General features: G+C 38.2%; 1 protein-coding gene across 2 annotated transcripts in view; it reads left to right on the top strand.

Annotated features, from left to right (window-relative positions):
• MORC3 (MORC family CW-type zinc finger 3) overlaps positions 1 to 19,314 on the top strand; it is a 46,073-nt gene extending 26,759 nt beyond the window's left edge. For both annotated transcript variants that reach the window (XM_082722746.1, XM_082722747.1), the window contains exons 10-17: positions 3,370 to 3,474; positions 5,306 to 5,428; positions 5,535 to 5,609; positions 6,619 to 6,664; positions 7,834 to 8,000; positions 12,090 to 12,978; positions 14,313 to 14,470; positions 17,736 to 19,314. In XM_082722746.1, the coding sequence (XP_082578872.1) occupies positions 3,370 to 3,474; positions 5,306 to 5,428; positions 5,535 to 5,609; positions 6,619 to 6,664; positions 7,834 to 8,000; positions 12,090 to 12,978; positions 14,313 to 14,470; positions 17,736 to 17,889 (1,717 nt within the window). In that variant the 3' untranslated portion in view covers positions 17,890 to 19,314. The remainder of the gene's footprint in view (positions 1 to 3,369; positions 3,475 to 5,305; positions 5,429 to 5,534; positions 5,610 to 6,618; positions 6,665 to 7,833; positions 8,001 to 12,089; positions 12,979 to 14,312; positions 14,471 to 17,735) is intronic.
• Positions 19,315 to 20,046: the final 732 nt, after the last annotated feature.

Raw genomic sequence — 20,046 nt, 5'->3', positions numbered from 1 at the left:
GTTCCTTTAAAATTGAATCAAATTTTAGAAAACGTCCCACATATTAAATTCAAATATTTTAAGAAGGAAGTAGCACCAGTCTTACACTATCTTTAATTAAAGGTTTTATGAGGGCATGTAACTCTGGTAGTGAACTTGTGAATACTTCTTACAAGAGGGAATTTATGTTTCTCATGATCAAGATCCAAAAAATTTTAAAATATAGCAAATGCCATCTAGTAATATGTAAAATGGATAATTAATACATTAAAACCAATTAGATTGTATTCCAAGGTGATGTGGTTTTAATATTCAAAAATCAATGTAGTTCATCACATTGATGTTAGAAAGGAAAAATCTTACAGTTATTTTCATACATAGGTACAGAAAAAGCACTTGATAAATCACAACACCCACTTGTAATTGTTTTTATTTGAGAGAAAGCACATGTACAAGTGAGTGGGCAGGGGTGGGATTAGGTAGGTTGAGTCAGAGGGACAGGGAGAAAATATTAAGCAGGCTCCGAGAGGCTTGATCCCAGGACCCTGAGATGGTGACCCTAGCCAAAGTCTGAGCAAATTCGGCACCTCACCCATTTGTAATTTAGAAGAAAAAAAAAGGAACGTTTACAAAATCATGAATAGAAGGGCATATTAGCAATGCAGAGCATTTACAAAAACAACGAAGTGGATTCCTTACGGATGAAAATGAGATAAGGATTTCCACTATACACCGTTGTTCCTGAGGAAATAACCATATAATAAAGAAAAAGAAGTAAAAGTTATAAGGGTTAGAAAGGAAGAAATAAAACATTTCTGTATAAGATAGTATTAAGTATAGAGTAAGTCCAAAATAATATGCAAATTTAGAATTAATAAGGAACAAGTTAAGTGGTATGTATTCTAGGATTGTTGGATGAGAAGTATTCAGAAATCAATAGTATTTCTGTTTACCAACAACAAGAAACTAGAACATGAAATTTTTAAAAAGTCATGAAGTGTCAAAAAAAATCAGGTACTTTGGAGTAAATAAAATATGCAGCATGTACACTAAAAACTATGAAATATTGTGGAGTGAAATTTAAGCCCCAAGTAGTAGGCATACCAGGTTCAAGAATTGGGAGGCTGAATATTACAAAATGTCAGTTTTTCTCTAAAATAATTAAATACAATTCCAATTTAAGAAAAAAATCCCTCCCAGCTTTTGTGGGTATTGATACTATTAATAGGCTTACTCTAAACTTTATGTTGAAAGTCAGAAGACCCAAGGTAATTAAGATAATTAAGAACAACAAAGCAAGAAAACTTAACCTACTAATACCAGTACTTACGAAGCTACAGTCCCTAAGTGTGGTTTTTTTTTTTTTTTTAAAAGATTTTATTTATTTGACAGAGAGAGATCACAAATAGGCAGAGAGACAGACAGAGAGAGAGATGAGGAGAAGCAGGCTCCCCGCCGAGCAGAGAGCCCCATGTGGGACTCGATCCCAGGCCCCTGGGATCATGACCTGAGCCGAAGGCAGAGGCTTAACCCACTGAGCCACCCAGGCACCCCCCTAAGTGTGGTATTAAAGGATAAGCTATCTAGTGAAATAGAGAAGCCAGAAATAATCCCCCACTTTATATATTTGATGACCTGATTTATGACAAAGATTACATCATAGAATAGTGGGAAAATGATCATCTTTCCAAAAATGTTGGGTCAGTTGGCCATTTGTATAGATAATATGACTCTTGCTTCAAATGAAGCAAAAAATTGATACAGGATGGATTTTAGACCTATGTAAGATAAAAACAAAGTGGGAACAAGAATATTTTCAAAACCTTAGTTAAGCATATCTTAAAACAAGATGCAAAAAATATTGATCATTAATGGGCAAAATGAAAAATTATTTAAAATGAGTAAGAGAATGTTGGCAAGATAGAGCATTTGGAGCCCTGGCACATGGCTGGTGGGTATAAAATCAATAAAAATCAACTGTTAGTTTATTGAGTAAAACCAAATATCCGTGCCCACCCTGCAGTTTCACTCTTCGGTATATTCCCAGCATAAATGGGTGCAGTCTTTTGGACTGAGGAATAGTGGTGATGAGAGGCGATGAAGAGAAGTTGGAAAAGGGAGGATGCCTTTGGAAGGGAAGATTGGTTCTGATTTGGACACTTAAATGTTATGTGATAGTGATGAAAAAATTAGTTGGAGGTAATAGGTGGGGATAGAAATGTCTGATTAATCTGCCAGTGTAGGATTTGAAGTCTTGATGATTGAAAGCTTTATTTTAATTTGAGACTGTTACACTGACTATACCTTGTATGTGCATAGTTCTGTCACAGTAGGTGCTTAACTTGAATGATTGCTTAAGTGTGGCCTTAGATCCCACTGATCAGCTTTTTATTAATATCTTATTGAGGAAGGAGTGATAGTCTTAATTGTGGGACAGAAGCTATTTTAAAATACACTTGCTCTCTCTCTCTCTCTCTCTCTCTCTCTCTCTGCCTGCCTCTCCATCTACTTGTGATTTCTCTCTGTCAAATAAATAAATAAAATCTTTAAAAAAAAAAAAAAAAAAAAGGGGCGCCTGGGTGGCTCAGTGGGTTAAGCCGCTGCCTTCGGCTCAGGTCATGATCTCAGGGTCCTGGGATCGAGTCCCGCATCAGGCTCTCTGCTCAGCAGGGGGCCTGCTTCCCTCTCTCTCTCTCTCTCTCTCTCTCTGCCTGCCTCTCCATCTACTTGTGATTTCTCTCTGTCAAATAAATAAATAAAATCTTTAAAAAAAAAAATACACTTGCTGGTGTTGATTGCATTCTTTTATTTATTTATTTATTTTTAAGGATTTATTTATTTATTTGACAGACAAATCACAAGGAGGCAGAGAGGCAGGCAGAGAGAGAGGAGGAAGCAGGCTCCCGGCTGAGCAGAGAGCCCGATGCGGGGCTCGATCTCAGGACCCTGGGATCATGACCCGAGCGGAAGGCAGAGGCTTTAACCCACTGAGCCACCCAGGCGCCCCGATTGCATTCTTTTATAAACTAAAAGTCTGATTTCTAATTTGAATTGAAGCTTATAGGTTTGTCAATTGGAGTTGGAATTTAGAATGCCTGTGGTTCTTCCACTAATTGGTCTGCAACATACTTTCTCAACAGAGGACACAAAATATTACTGTTTATATCTTCAAAGACAATCTTGGCTCTGCTCTGAGAACTTAAAGGTGTCCTTGTAGAAAATTGCCATTAGAGCATTCTTTACTAACTATACCTTTGGGAGTCATCAATCTCCTTTACCCTGTAGTGTCTACATAATCCTTAATAAGTCATTTGTGCTTTCTCTGTGTTTGACAAAGGTTTGAACTTTTATCTTTTTTTTTTCTTAAATTGATTTTAATTTACTTTTTAGGCTGACAATAGCAGCATTAGGAGAAAAGCTGAATGATTACTGGAATGAAATGAAAGTGAAAAAAAATGCAGAATATCCTCTAAATTTGCCAGTTGAAGATATTCAGTAAGTACATTAAAAAATATCAACCCACTCTAATATTAAGACATGATATTGGAGGGTATAGTGATGGAACACAAACTTTGAACTAAGCCAGAATAAGAATTAAATTGTATAACTCAGCACACCATGAAATGAGCCAGTGAATGTACACATTAATACACACAAAAGATTCACGAAGCAGTATTTATCCATACGTTGCATGCTGATACTTACTTCATTTAAAAAATGCAAGTCTTGACCCATTAAATTGATTTCGTGATCCACTAATGGATTGCATCTCATAGTTTGAAAAACTCTGGTCTTAGGGTCATGACTTTAAATCCAGAACTGAATTTAGATTCTAATTTTGCTTTAATAATGATGTGACACTGAACATGTTACTTGGCCTTTTATAAACTTCCCTTTTTTTTTTTAACTTGTAAAATGGGAACATTAGGAGCACTTACTTCATCGAGTTAGAAGACAAAGAATATGCCTTATGAGCAGTCAATAACTTGATAGCACACAGTGCCAGTTCTGTGAATGAATGAATAATAACTGTGTACTGATGGAAAGATGACCAAGATGTATAATTAGGAACAAAAAAGATGCAATTCAGTGTATTAATTTCCTATGCAATTCAGTGTATTAATTTCTTATTTTTTTAAGTGTCCATATACACATGCATTAATTCTGCAAGCATAGGAAATTCTACCAGGGTTTTAAAACATGAACAGTGGTAAGCTCCTAAAACAAGGATTTGTATTTACTTTATAATTTTCTGGAGCACATGGCTGGCTCAGTGGACTGACCATCTGACGCTTGATTTTGGCCCAGGTCATGATCTCAGGGTTGTGAGATTGAGCCCTGTGTCGTACTCTGCACTGGGTGTGGACCTTGCTTGGGGTTCTTTCTTTTCCTCTCCTTCTGCCCCTACCCCCTTTCTAAAAATGAATAAATAAACAAATTTCTGGATTGTTTAAAATGTATGTAACCATGTAAATGCATTTTTAAAAATTTATATTAAAATTTATATTTAAAATTTGTTTTTAAAAGTTTATATTTAAAACATTTATCTTTAAAATAAAAGATTATATTTGTTCATTAAGATGAAGTCTTATAGTCAATGAAATGTTAAATGAATACCCAAGTTCTTCATAGGATCATTGTGATTTTCAAATGATAAAACTATAAAGCACTAAAAGAATATATAAATAATTTTAAGGGCACCTGGGTGGCTTAGTGGGTTAAGCCTCTGCCTTCGGCTCAGGTCATGATCTCAGGGTCCTGGGATCGAGCCCTGCATCGGGCTCTCTCCTCAGGGAGAGAGTAGAGGCTCTCCTCTAGTAGAGGCTAAAAATGTAATAGAATTATTAAAAATGCTTAAATTATAGTAATAACAGCTTGCCTGTTTTCTGTGTGTGAGTGTTTTATTGTGCTAATAAATATACTAGATTGGACATTGCAAATGCTAACTTAATATAAATTTCAAAGCAAAGCTTTTGGAATCTTAAGTTGCTTTTTTTTTTTTTTTTTTTTTTTAATTTTATTTTATTATTTATTTATTTTTTTCTTTAAGTTGCTTTTTTATTACCAGAAAACAAAATTGAATAGTATGCTGTTAAAACATTTAAGTCTCTGTTTAAATTGGCCTGTTGGCTTTAACCTTTTGAAGGTAACCAGAACTGTTGTTTTTAAAAAATTTAACTTGCTGCACAACAATAATTATGTTGCAGGCATTTCAGGAACAGAATTAAATAATAAAGGTATTTTGCGGTAAAAATGATATAGAAGATCTAATGACGTGTACTTTGCATCCATGTTTTCATACTAATATTACATCATTTTGTTCCAGGAAACGTCCTGATCAGACATGGGTTCAATGTGATTCCTGTCTAAAGTGGCGAAAATTACCAGATGGAATAGATCAACTTCCAGAAAAATGGTATTGCTCCAATAACCCTGACCCACAGTTCAGGTACCATATAGTTGGTAGTACCCTTTTTGGAAAGGCAGAAAGTACTGTTCAAGATGTATGAACAGGCGCTGGTGACGTGTTATTCCCATGTGATTTTTCTGACTAGAAATTGTGATGTTCCAGAAGAACCTGAAGATGAGGATTTGGTGCATCCAACTTACGAAAAAACCTACAAAAAGAAGTGAGTGTTGTATTAATGTTTGGAGGGGAAATAATGCCTGTATTGTTAATGCTGGTGGGTGTACAGCGTTAGTTCATGCTTCTCCAAGATCAAGCTAGTACAACCCAGAAAAGATTATGACCCCAAAGAAGATTTTGATGTGGATACATAATACTGGGAGTTTTTTGTTTTTTGGTTTTTTTACTTTATACCGTGGATACCTGCTCTTTTTCCACCTGCCATTTACACTGTCCTGTCTACACAGGATAGTTTGCACACAGAATAGTTTGTCTTTTGGGCCACACACAGATGAATCATAAATGAGTACTGCCTCATACGAGCTTATAGTCTTAACAGGGAAGGTAAGACGTGCATTAAGTTGACAGATACCATCGAAGGCAGGATCCATTCTGTTGGGAAGCCCATAAGGAGAGATGACTTCTCTCTGGGGATGGGAAGAGAAATCTGGATCAGGAAAACTCATGAGGCATATTTGTGTAATAGGCTTTGGAGGATGGGTTAGATGCAAATGTACAGGAAACAGATGCGTTCTGCTTTAGAGCAAATACATGAATGGGCATAATGGAGAATAGAGGAGGGAGGGGGAAGTTGGCTAATGAAGGATAGTCAGCCCTGGTGAACTGTAGGTTAGTGTCCGCTCACAGAAGCCGGGTGCATGGGGAACTTTTGGGTGGTTTTGATTTAGAGTGCCTGGTTTTTGAAGATAAATCCAGCAACAGGACCGTGAGTAAAGAGACCAGTTAGAAGCCTGTGTGATGTTCTTGCTCAGAGGTCTGAGAATAATGCTGGTCAGGGTAGAAAGCTTAAGGCAAATGTTGGGCATTACTGAGGTAAGAGGTAGAAAGTATTTCCCTGCCTGTGGGCTTAACACCAATGATCATGAAATTGAAGCAAAGTTCAGTGTACATATTAGTGAAATGGCAAGTTTATCATTGGAAAACATTGAAAAATAATAATCAAATTTAAGTATGTTCACTTTTCATCTTTTTCTTTTTCTTTTTTCTTTTAGAGATAAGGAGAAATTCAGGATCAGACAACCGGAAATGATCCCTCGGGTAACTGATGAAACCTTGCGTTTTATAGCTGTGTATTATATTGGGTGGTGGCTAGCTTAACAAATAGCTTTAAAGCTTAGGAGTTACATAACAAATTGAGTGATTTTGTTCATTCAGTCCACATACTCCTTTTCTTACACCCCTTCTTGCCTTCCTTCCTAGCCCGGCAACTTCACTCACTGTTCAGTTTACTATTTAGTCGGGCATCATCTGAGAAAAGGCAGGCATTAAGAATCTTAACACCCAGGCACCTGGGTGGCCCATTCAGTTAAGCGTCTAACTCTTGATTTTGGCTCAGGTGATGATTGCAGTGTTCTGAGATGGAGCCGCATGTCAGGCTCTCTGCTAGGCATGGAGCCTGCTTGGAATTCTCTTTCCCCATCTCTCTCTCCCTCTGCCCCACCCTCCCTTATAAAAAAAAAAAAAAAAAAAGAGAGAGAGAGAGAAAGAAAATGAATCTTATTGTCACATAGGCAGTTAAGGAAAAATTCACAGAGGAGAGCCATGGGGAGTTACATGGGACCAAAGCTACCGTGTTTTTCTTCCTTTTTGTTGAGCACTTTCTTAGTCCTTAATGGTGTTAAGGCACTTTTTCTGGGTATCTGGGTAGACAGTTGTACTTCTTGTATAAGGAAGTTGTGGTCCACTGCAGATGTGTATGTTTGCTTTTAGTTAACACTGAAATGTTTTCTTAACGGCAAAGACTGAGGGTTTGGAGGTGAGAACAGAACTGGGTGAGAAAGAAAAGTGGGCTTACTCTAAAACAGTATTGTTGACTTTATTTTCTGTTTCTTTTAGAAAAACAAGTTTTTAATTGTATTTCAGTAAGTCCTGTACAGTATAGGGTCAGTAAATTTTGCCATAAAAGACCAGATAGTTTGTATTTTAGACTTTGTGGGCCACATGCAGTCTCTGTTGTGTATTCTTGGTTTTGTTGTTTTGTTGACATCTTTAAAAATGCAAAAACATCCTTCCACTTACTTGCAGGTTGGAGTTGGCTTACTGGCCTGTTAGTGGCTCTCCTCTGGTATAGCCTAAAGAATTTACATGGTTAGAATCGCTCTCATTGTTTTCTGGGATATGGGGCAAAGGGAAAATAATACCTTGTGTTTTGGGGCATGGCACATTAAAAAAAGTCCTTTAAGCTTGATTTTCTTTTCTTCCAACAGATTAATGCTGAACTTTTGTTTCGGACACCCCCCGGATCAGGTCAAAGCTTTTCTCCTGTGAAGGAAAGCGTTCCAAGAGGACATCTTTCAGAAGTGGCAAATACTTATGCAACAAGACTCATAAATAATCATCGAGGTTCACCCCAGTCTGAACCTGAGAGCAACAAGTCAGTGGCTAAAATGTGTTTTTCCAGTGGGGAATGAATATTAAGCTCAGCCTTTACTTGACACTTCTATGGCAGTATTATACTTCTAAGTTTATATGCATGTAAAAAGTCTGAAGGATAAGTTAATTTACTTTTATTATCTAAACTTACCCAGTCCACTCATGCCACCCATTTAAGTCAGTTTTTAAAATATCAGTTGTATTCATTGTGGAATTTTTACCTCTTTGAAATTCTGTATAGTATGAAAATTCTGTAATTCTAAATTTAAATTCTATAATTTTAAAATTACCACTATCTTAAGAAAAACATAAAGCAACTAATAATACAACACTGTAATGTCAGGTGTGACCCTTGAGTTCTTAGCTTGTTATAGGCTGTGGTTTGGATGAGTGGATGGAGAAGGAAGGGAGCAAGAAAGGTATGAGTAATTGAACAGTTAGGTCTTTTGACTGGAATGGTCAGGGAAGGTTTGGGATGAGGTAGTACTTGGTTTGGTTCCTGAAACTCTGAAAGCAATGCTCTGTGCAGGTGGCTCATTCAGAGGGAATAGAATGAATACAGGTGAAGAAGAAAGCATGATGGGGCTCCTGGGTGGCTCAGTTGGTTAAGCTGCTGCCTTCAGCTCAGGTCGTGATCCTAGGGTTCTGGGATCGAGTCCCACATCGGGCTCCTTGCTCAGCAGGGAGCCTGCTTCTCTCTCTGTCTCTGCCTGCTGCTCTGCCTGCTTGTGTTCTCCCTCTCTCTTTCTCTCTGACAAATAAATAAGTAAAATCTTCAAAAAAAAAAAAAAGCATGATGTCAGTAACTAGGGGATCAGATTGACTACACTTGGTCTTTTTTGTTGAAAGACAAACATTGAAAACTGTTTGCTGGGTGCCTGGGTGGCTCAGTGGGTTAAGCCGCTGCCTTCGGCTCAGGTCATGATCTCAGGGTCCTGGGATCGAGTCCCGCATCGGGCTCTCTGCTCAGCAGGGGCCTGCTTCCTTCCCTTCCCCTCTCTCTGCCTGCCTCTCTGCCTGCTGTGATCTCTCTCTGTCAAATAAATAAATAAAATCTTTAAAAAAAAAAAAAATAACTGTTTGCTGAGATAGTAAGATGAGATTTTCTGAGAGGTTTTGTAGGCTTCATTAAATTCTCAGAGGGATTTTTGACTTCCAAAAGGATTAGAAATAACTGCATTTATGCATATATATATATATATATATATATATATATATATATATGGACATGTTCTAAAATAGTTTGCTGTTTGTAGCCTACATTTTAGGGGCATGTTTTGGGGCTGGATTGCTACTTAACTAAGAACTGTGAATTTTTTTTTTTAATAGTCTCCTTAATTCTCTTGGCATTTCTTCTTAAAGATGGATCCAAACAAAGTAAGAAAAAGTAAAACCTGTAAAGTTTACAGATAGAAAATAATGGGATTTCTTCTTTTTTTTTTTAAAGGGGGGTACAGAGTGAGAGGGGGGGAGAGAGAAAATGTGAAATAGGCTCCACACCGAGCATGAGCCCAGCAGCGGGTCTCAGTCTCACAACCCTGAGATTTTTTTTTTTTTTTTTTAAAGATTTTATTTATTAATTTGACAGAGAGAAATCACAAGTAGACGGAGAGGCAGCCAGAGAGAGAGAGAGGGAAGCAGGCTCTCTGCCGAGCAGAGAGCCCGATGCGGGACTCGATCCCAGGACTCTGAGATCATGACCTGAGCCGAAGGCAGCGGCTTAACCCACTGAGCCACCCAGGCGCCCCACAACCCTGAGATTATGACCTGATCCGAAATCCAGAGTCCTGCATTTAACCAGCTGAGCCACCTAAGGTGCCCCTGGAATTTATTCTTTAAAGTGATTTATTCCATCCAAGTGAAATAAGAAAATAGAAAAATTTTTCATTAATTTTTAAAGCCTAAAGAATTTGAAATTTGAATTTGAGAAAAATACAAGTTGTTTTTTTTTTTTAATAATATATATGTTTTATAAATAAATAGATAAATAAATAAATAAATAACCGAACACTGTGGAAAGGTAGTACCTAAACTAAGTCTTGAGAAAGACATATAGGAATTAGCCTCATAAGAAAAATAACAGGGCGGTTCCCAGTTAAGTGATTAACTCCATGGAAACCTTGCATGCACCAAACTCACAATCATTGGGTACTTCTTTTTTTTTTTTTTTTTTAAAGGTTTTATTTATTAATTTGACAGAGAGAAATCACAAGTAGATGGAAAGGCAGCCAGAGAGAGAGAGATAGGGAAGCAGGCTCCCTGCTTGAGCTGAAAGCCCAATAAGGGACTCGATCCTAGGACCCGGAGATCATGACCTGAGCCGAAGGCAGCAGCTTAACTCACTGAGCCACCCAGGCACCCCACAATCATTGGGTACTTATTTTTTTTTGGAAGATTTTATTTATCTATTTGACAGAGAGATCACAAGCAGGCAGAGAGAGAGAGAGAGAAGCAGGCTCCCCGCTGAGCAGAGAGCCCCATGCAGGGCTCGATCCCAGGACACTGAGATCATGACCTGAGCCGAAGGCAGTGGCTTAATCCACTGAGCCACCCAGGTGCTCATTGGGTACTTCTTAAGGCGGAAAACAGGAGGCTTGTTTGAGAGTTTAAGGAAGAGTAGTTCTCTAGACCTCTTCATAACCTGCCAAATCTGGTGACGTGGCTTCTCCTCTGTCAAGAATGTAGGATGTTTTCCTTCTGGAGCAGTTTCACATTTCACATGCTGAAGATGTGGGTGAGCCACTGTTTTGAAAGAGGAGGTGTAAGGGAAAGTGAGTACTAAATGATGACGAATCCCCCCTCCACTTTCCCTCATTGGGCCCCCAGGGGAAAAGCCTTGGGTGGTGCTGATGGTTTGAGCACCACATGGCCAGCCCTCACTGCTTCTAGTCGGTCTCACCCTGAAACGTAAAGACAGAGATCACTAAGTGTACAAACTGAAACAAAGGCAGTAGAGGAAACCCTGTGGAATTTACTGGGAGGCGGGTAGGTGTGGAACAAACACATTTCTTAGAAAAGATAAGCAGGTAGAGGGTAGAAAAAGGAAAAGACAAGGTACAGGAGGGTCGACATCTGAAGAAGGGAGTTTCAGAATGGGAGATCAGAGAAAACAAAGGGGAGGGAATAGTATGACTTAAAATACACAGCAAAAATATGTGGGAAAAGATCCATTCTAAGAAACACGAAATTTTCGTACACCAGGGAAAATTTTTTCAGGGAGGGAAAACACAAGTTAGCCTTCAAAAAGGTCAGGAATTAGAATGGCAGGAACACCGAATGGTACATACCAGTGGAATGATGCTTTTAAAGTTTGGAGAAAGTAATTTTCAACCTTGAAGTCTATATAAAAACCAAGCCAACAATAAAACTGAGATGTGAATAAAGATCTTTCATCATGTAACCTTGCACATTTTTTACATTCTGTGTACTGTTTCTCAAGATTCTATTGGAGATTGCGCCCCCTTGATAATGAGGGAGTAAAGCCAAGAAACAGAAGAACTGATGGAAGAAATGGGGAGGGCTCTCACCTAGGCCCAAACAACAAACCAGTACAGATAACCCGCTGCCGGGGGGCAGAAAGTACCAATTGGTGGTAAATTCACAGAAAACTCAGTCAATGATGAAAATGAGGCGGTTTTTAATGCCAGGAGAATGGAAGGATAGGGCATGCTGATTGAGTCTGTGGCTCACTCTGATCATTGAGCATTGATAAAAATGACGATGAGCAAATGGAAATGGCAGAGCCCTTCACTGGGCGCTGGAACACAAGGAGCAGACCTGGGCTGGGGTTGGGGGGTCATTCTCATTTGGCCATGTGTACCTTGAGGTGCCCAGAGGCCATCTAGTGAAAGGGAGTTCGACAGTATGCAGAGCTGCTGCTTTACAGCAAGCTAGTAGTTTAATTGTTTCCTCAGCTGTACAGGAGAAAATCCTCTCTACTTCATTAAATCATTGAGCAGTACTGTGTAATCATTTTTTAAAATGAGTGTGGACATTTCTTAAAATTTCAAGATTGATTACTTCGGGGTCATCTATTTTGTTCATTTCTATATTTTATGGTCTTATATTTTGTATATCAAATTTTTTCCAGCCTGAAACGGAGACTTTCTACTCGTTCATCCATTTTGAATGCAAAGACGCGGAGACTGAGTAATCAAGCATTTGAAAATTCAACTTACAAAGATGATGATGATGAAGACGTCATCATTTTAGAAGAGAACAGTACTCCCAAACCTGCCGTAGATCATGACATTGAAGTGAAATCAGAGCAGGGTCACATCGAGCAAAGTGGTCATCAGGTCGAGCCTGTGGCTGAGAAGGAACCTTGTGCCCAGACTGGTTCATCGGGCATCTCATCATCCAGGTGTGATCAGGGAACTACTGCAGCCACCCAGACAGAAGCCCCGAGTGTAGTTGTTAAAAAGGAAGAAGCACTCGAAGATGAGATAGACGCACGAAATGACGCGGCTATGCCGCCAGCCTGTGTGGAGGCTGAAGGGAAGACACAAGAAACCCAGGAAACCTTTGATAAATCTGCAGGTGATGCTAGTTGCCAGTTAAATGAACTGAGAAATGAACTGCTTCTAGTTACCCAAGAAAAAGAAAATTATAAAAAACAGTGTAATGTGTTTACTGACCAAATCAAAGTGTTACAACAGAGGATACTGGAAATGAATGACAAATACGTGAAGAAGGAAACTTGTCATCAATCTACCGAAACCGATGCTGTATTTTTGCTTGAAAGTATTAATGGCAAATCTGAAAGTCCGGACCATGTGGTATCTCAGTATCGGCAAGCTTTGGAGGAAATAGAAAGGCTGAAAAAACAGTGTAGTGCTTTGCAACACGTGAAGGCCGAATGCAGTCAGTGTGCCAGTAGTGAGAGCAGAAGTGAAGTGGATGAAATGGTTGTGCAGCTTGATGACGTGTTTAGACAGCTGGACAAGTGCACTGTGGAGAGGGACCAGTACAAAAGTGAGGTGTGTATCATTCCACATAATGGGAGTCCTGGGAGTCCCAGGGAGTCTTTAAACCACAAAGAATAGTCAGTTGCTAGATTGGAATAAATTAGTTAATATTTCCATGTACTGACTGTTGCCCAGTGGCTTCTTGGCTAGGGAGTGGTCCTCCTGGGGGCCCATGGAAATGTGTGTTGAGGAGAGGCATTGCTAGAACTTACTGGGTGATGACCAGGTATGGTCATTTCCTGTAGCGTACTGGAAATTGCTGTGTAATGAAGGATTGTCCTGCTCAAAATACTATTCTCATTCCCATTGAGCCAGTCGGTTGCTAAGTAGAGGGAATGTCGCATCCATTATTAATAGGCCTTGCAATAATCATACAAGATAGGGGATGATGTCCTCATTTTATAGTTTAGTTTACAGTTCAGTTACGATTCAGTTATGATTAGGTCTGTTGACAGATGGCCGAAAACATCATAGGACTGTGGCAGTTCCACAGGTAACTCAGACAACAAGCTTCTACTTTGTTGCTTCGCTTCTCAGCATGCCGTTACGATCAGAGGTGGCCTCCGGGTCCAGTCCTCATCTGTGTTCTGAGCAGCAGGAAAGAGGAGGGGTGCGTTTCCTAGAAGTTGCTGACATTCTACCTGTCAGAACTTAGTCACCTGGCTGATAGGTGCTTTGGAAGTACGGTCTTTATTCAGGGGTTCTTCTGAGGAAGGAGGAGAAAAATGGTAGATGTCAGGAGCCTCTGCATGTACCCTCCATTCAAATTTGGAGAGTTCCTTTAAGAAGCATATATTTTATGTATCGTATTAATGTAGTGTTCAAGAAGGTTTTTCTGCTAAAGAATTTGAAAATGATAGGCTGGTGCTGTACTGCCCCTTCTTCCTGGAAGCTCATTCAAACATCTTGGTGTATTGGCTTAGAGTTAGATGACCAAATAGCAAAAATCGATAGGCGCTTTCGGTTCTAACTTAGAGCTGATGAGAGTGCAAGAAATGAAAGTCACTTTGATGTTGACATAATTCAGGCATTTTTATCTTGGTTTTCCAGTTTTTAGGTACCATTTGTTTTCAGTCAAGTGGTAATTAACATTTTGTATTCTCTAAATGTGACAAGAGTTGGAGATGAAACTCAAATGAAGCTTTGTTTATAGAAAGCTATTGTGGGTGGGTTTTTTGCCCTTTTTTGATGGTGATTTTCATCTAGCTACATTTCCTAGCTTAAATTTGTACTTCGGCATTAGTATTTTTAAGTTCAATTTTAGCATTGGTATTTTTAAGTTTTACTTTTATTAGTATTTTTAAGTTTCAAGTTTAATTTTACAGTTATGAATTTTTTTTTGTCAGGTTGAATTATTGGAAATGGAAAAATCACAAATCCGTTCACAATGTGAAGAACTGAAAACTGAAATTCAACAATTAAAATCTACAAATCAACAGTTAGGAGCAGATGTTTCAACTTCAAGTAACATTGAGGAGTCTGTAAATTACACTGATGGGGAAAGGTAATATTACATGAGGCACGACCCTGGGGCTACCTTCTGGTTAGCGTGATGCTTACTAGCGCACCTCAGACAGTTACCGTTCTATCAAAAGAACACGATCCTTCTCTTCAAGGAATGAACAGCATAGGTTCAACTTAAGTGAAGTAGGAATTTGGAAAGAATGAAGCATTTGATCAGTTAGAGCGGTTTGGAATGCTGTTTGGGAAAAGTGGAAATTGAGTTAGATATCAAAGAAGGTGTTGAATTTGGCCATGACTAGAAGATAAGGGACTATTTCATGAAACTTACATTTTCTCTTGGATTTCTTTTACTTGTGTACTTGCCATTTCTTCATGGTTTTCTGTTCTCATTTTACTACATGCCATCCCCAATGTTAACTTTTAGGTAATCAGAAAATTACTAGAAATTGCCATTGTACAGGTGATTACTAGGAAGAAGTTCTTCTGTGAAAGTAAGAAAATTATTTCCCTATCTCAGGAAGATAGAAAATGGGCTTGGGGTGTTGCTTCAGTTTGAAGTGTCAGAGAGGCAGACGTTCAGCTGGGAGGCCATGATGGTGCTCGTGGTGTGTTGATGACTTAGCATCAGAAAGCAGTCATTAAAGGCCAAACCTGGACAACTCTTCCTGCTCATACAGTATGACTTCCGACCTAAAAGGCACTGTTGTTGAGGAAATAATCTCCTACCATCCTCACTTGACATCAATTTTATTATTATCTTGTTTTTTAAGTGAAGTTTTTGAAGGATCTCAATAAATTTCTTCATGGAAATGGGGTAGATCAGTATGTAAAAGCCGAGAGGGCAAATGTCAGAAGAAAATCCCAAATGGTTTTTCTCAAAATGGGAACCACAAGCATCTGTGGTGCTTGTAGAAATGCAAATCCTTGGCCTCCACTGCAGCTTAATAAATCGGAAATTTAAACAGTCTCAGATAATTCTCTTGCCACACCGACCTTTGGGTAACCGATGATTACTTATTTATTTATTTATTTACTTTAACTAATCTTTCAAACTTGTGCTTTCCAAAATAGTACAGGAATATGTGGCTTAGTGACCCTTGAAATCTAGCTAGTCTGAATTGAGATGTGCTTTAAATATAAAAAATAATAATTTTGAAGCCTAAGGAAGAAAAAGAATGTATAGAATACCTCACATTAATAATGTATTTTGATTTTGCGATAAAATATTTTAGTTACATTGGGTTAAATATATAACTGCAATTAAATTTATAGCTGTATTTTGCTTTTTACTCTAGCTCTGTGAACATTTTAAATTGCTTATGGAACTCCCAGTATTTTTTTTAAGGGTTTTATTTATTTATTTGACACACAGAGCAAGATCACAAGTAGGCAGAGAGGCAGGCAGAGAGAGAGGGGGAAGCAGGCTCACCACTGAGCAGAGAGCCTGATGCAGGGCTTGATCCCAGGACCCTGAGATCTGACCTGAGCTGAAGGCAGAGGCTTTAACCCACAGAGCCACCCAGGCACCCACTCGCAGTATTTCTCTTGGACAGTGCTGTTCTGTACATTAAAAAGAATCTGTGGTAGGTTCAGTAGATAGGAGAAATTAGCCAGGGACAATCAAAAGACTTAAAGGAAAGGATATGTAAGAGGATTATTGGGTCATACTAGTCTTTTATGTACTTTTAATATAGATAGCAGGTTGTGGTTACAACAAAAGGGGTGTTCTTGGTAAGGATATAGGATGGCTAACAACTTCTGGAAAGCAAAGCAGAGAAATGTTTGAACCATGGGCCTCTGGTCAAAGATGAATGAGGAAGCTTGGACAAAAAATGGCTGGAGTGGGAATGATGTAAAACTTTATCCAGGGGCCAGTGCAGTCTTAACCATCCAGGCTCACGGAACATATCACGTTACTGTGCATTGTCGACTTAGGGATGAGCATCTTGCTTCTTCAGACATTTTTGCCTTAAATCAGTACTAAGCTAAACGTGGGCTGCTTATATTTGGGAGAGGGGCAGAATAAGAGCAACTAACATGCAGTTTCCATGTTTCACTCAATCTTTGAGGCAAAGGCTACTGAATAATTGTAGGCCTTCAAAAAGTCTAGGGTGTTGGGGGTGCCTGGGTGGTTCAGTTGGTTGAACATCCAACTTTTGATCTCAGCTCTGGTCTTGATCTCAGGGTTGAGAATTTGGGTCCCAACTAGGCTTAGGGTGGAGCCCATTTAAAAAATAAATAAATAAATAAAGTCTAGGATGTTGATCTATTCAGTACATGTATATAAATTTGGAAGGAATGATAATGATCACATCTAATCCAGGGATTCCCAGTGTTTTCAGTAAAGCATCATTCCCTATAAATGCATAGTAAAATGGATCATCAGTGAATTTTAGCATATGAAAGGTTCAGAGAAGACTTTTTTTTTTAAAGGTTTTTATTTATTTGACCGAAAGAGCACAAGTAGGCAGAGCGACAGGCAGAGGGAGAAGCAAGCTTTCTGCTGAGCACGGAGCCCCATATGGGGCCTGATGCCGGGACCCTGGGATCATGACCTGAGCTGAAGGCACTCACTTAACTGACTGGGCAACCCAGGTGTCCCAGAAGGATCAGAGAAGTCTTGATTTTAAAAAACTGTTTGATGTTATTTAGCCCAAAATTTTGTAAGTTTAGTTGATCACAGAACCATTTCTCTTTCACACAAGGGTGGCTATCTCATAGAACATGTTTTAGAGAACGATTCAGTTTTTATTTTCCTAAAAAGCTGAAATATGGGGAGATGCGTTCTTGTTCTGAGACCAGTGATCTCACTACTATATCACTGCTGTTTTCCAGGTGACAATATTTTGTATTACAAATAACACCTTGTGGGACGCCTGGGTGGCTCAGTTGGTTAAGCAGCTGCCTTCGGCTCAGGTCATGATCCCAGCGTCCTGGGATCGAGTCCCACACCGGGCTCCTTGCTCGGCAGGGAGCCTGCTTCTCCCTCTGCCTCTGCCTGCCATTCTGTCTGCCTGTGCTCGCTCTCTCCCCCTCTCTCTCTCTGATAAATAAATAATTAAAACAAAAAACAACAAATAACACCTTGTAATTATATGTATTTTACCAGTCCATGGTTTCTCTAATAGCAAGTTAAAATTGTATTAGTTAGAACCAAACAGAGCCACTAGTTTTATCTACTTACCAAGATATTAATGGATTATTAAAGTAAGTGAATTCATGTTTCACTTAAAATTTAGGCCCCACCTGAATTGTTAAACTGTGTTATAATGTTCATCTAATAGACGTAATATTTGTATTTGCAGCCTCAAACTTCGATCTCTTCGAGTTAACGTAGGACAGCTGTTGGCCATGATTGTACCTGATCTCGATCTTCAGCAAGTGAATTATGACGTTGATGTGGTTGATGAAATTTTAGGACAAGTTGTCGAACAAATGAGTGAAATCAGTAGTACTTAAAGTCTACTTGATGTGAGACAATAAATATATTTGCTCAATCCTGTGGTTGTATAGCTTTCAGAGTGGAAACACTTTTGTTTTATAGATACGACAGGTGACAGACGGAAGAACCATGATCTTTACTGTATCCTATGCATTCAGGTGTGCTCACAAGTACTGTGGGCACACTTACCACACCTTTTGAAATGCCTGAGAATCATTCTTACAGAACGGCTGAACAGCTCACTCATGATTGTTTTGAAGTGTAAATACTTGTAATTAAGTCTGCACATATTTTTTTATTACCCTAGAGGACTTAAGTGTTTTCCACCGAGAGCTTTTCAGGTTGCCTCTAACCTTTGTGCAATTTTTTCTGGTTCCCAAAGTGTATTTTTCTCTGAAGTGAGGGCCGTGCCATAATACAAATGGAAATGTTACCTTTGATTTTCCTACAGAAAAGTTTAGACAGGATTTTTAAAAAATGGAATTACGCTCCTGATAAGGTGTAAGTGAATTGAACATTAATGTTTCTTTTCTATAAATTCTTATCTCCTGAAATATTTTATTCATGGAAATAAGGTAAGCAGAAACTGTCCATCCATTTTGTCAGGATTTTCCTTGTGCTGAGATTGCCAATCATGGTTAAATGCAGTGTTTTTATAGAACAAAGAAACAATCTTTAGTATAAAAAAGCATCAAAAATATTAAATGTCCCACCACATTTACTTTGAAGCCCATTTTTGGCTGCTTAGTCAGCATGGAGTGGGCACAGTAATTGTTTAATATTTCTTTTTGTGAAATTTCCTGTACAGCCTTTTGTAGGATTACTACAGGTTAATGAGAGTTGAGGAAGACAGTCTTTCTCACACAGTACAGCATACCTTTCATTATATTACAGAGCTAAGTGTTTTATGTCCTGGAGGTAAGCAGCAAACTGCCCTAGGATTATAGTATTACATGCCATAAAAATTATGCTTTATTGGTCCCTTGTTTGTGCAATTTTAAAGAGATGGCTTTCTATTAAGTATAACTATGTATATATAACTAAGAATCGTATTTTCCACAACTGAAATGTGCATTATTTTTTTTTCAAAGTTTTATCATTGCTTATTTATTTTTACTTTTGTTTCTGAACATTCAGTACATGTTTCTTTTATATGTATGCTTAATTACATGTCTTTCATATACAATATTAAATTTTTACTGTATATTAACTTCTAGAAAAGGCAAATAAATGAAGGTTGTTTTTATTTGCTTGATAAAATAATTGAAAGTGTATTTTTGGTATGAAGCTGGTTTTCTGTCCTGATTGTATCTGCTCAAATTTTAAAATATCTTGTAATAAAATAAAAATATATATAATGGCTAATTCTTCAGATACTACTTTTAAAGAATTCTATATTCAGATTATATTTTGGAAACAAACTGTCCTTTGAAGACCCTCAAGTTGAGCTCATTTTAAAATCTATATTAATTACAAGTTCTATTAGGAGACCAAGAGTGTTTCCATTAACACTCTAAAAACTGAGCTCCTCTTGAGAGAGTGCGTGCGTGTGTACATGTATTTTACATTCAAGAAGAGGCTCTTTCTGTAAATCGTTTAGCCTAAAGAAACCTTGCTTAAATGATAGCAGCAATGTAGAGCATGTCTAAGTTTGTGAATATTTATGTAGCAGTTCTTTCTGGAATTTGCTATTTTCCCCTTCTTTGGGTCAGCTATATTCTTGCAAAAATCTATATTTTATATGGCTATTACCTTGCTTTTAATGGGAAAGTCATAGGATTAGTAAGTGTGCTTGCTAAATTGATTCTTTGAAAGTACTTACATATTTTTCACCCTTTAAGAAAATATTGCCAAGATGTAATTCTTTGAAAATGTAACTAACAAAATTTAACAGAACAACAACATGAGCTTTCGTGTATATATCATATTTAGGTAGCGATATCTATATTTTGTTGTTAAGTTAAATTTGTAAAACACTAGTGGGGGGACAGTGGTGTTTAAAGTCAGTATGAGGAAGTAAACCAGCATCATCCACAATCCCTGTAAACAGAACGCAGGAGTGGTGTGTGACATATTATTGTGTCTTTTTGGAGGGGCCTCAAATTCCTAATGTGGGCAGGTACTGCTAGGGATTCTGTCCATGGTCTCAGACACTTAATTCTTGTGATCAACAG

This window comes from Mustela nivalis (assembly GCF_964662115.1).
Source record: "Mustela nivalis genome assembly, chromosome: 1".
Taxonomy (NCBI): Eukaryota; Metazoa; Chordata; class Mammalia; order Carnivora; family Mustelidae; genus Mustela; species Mustela nivalis.
Note: the sequence above shows the minus strand (reverse complement) of the source record. Positions and strands in the feature narration are given on the sequence as shown.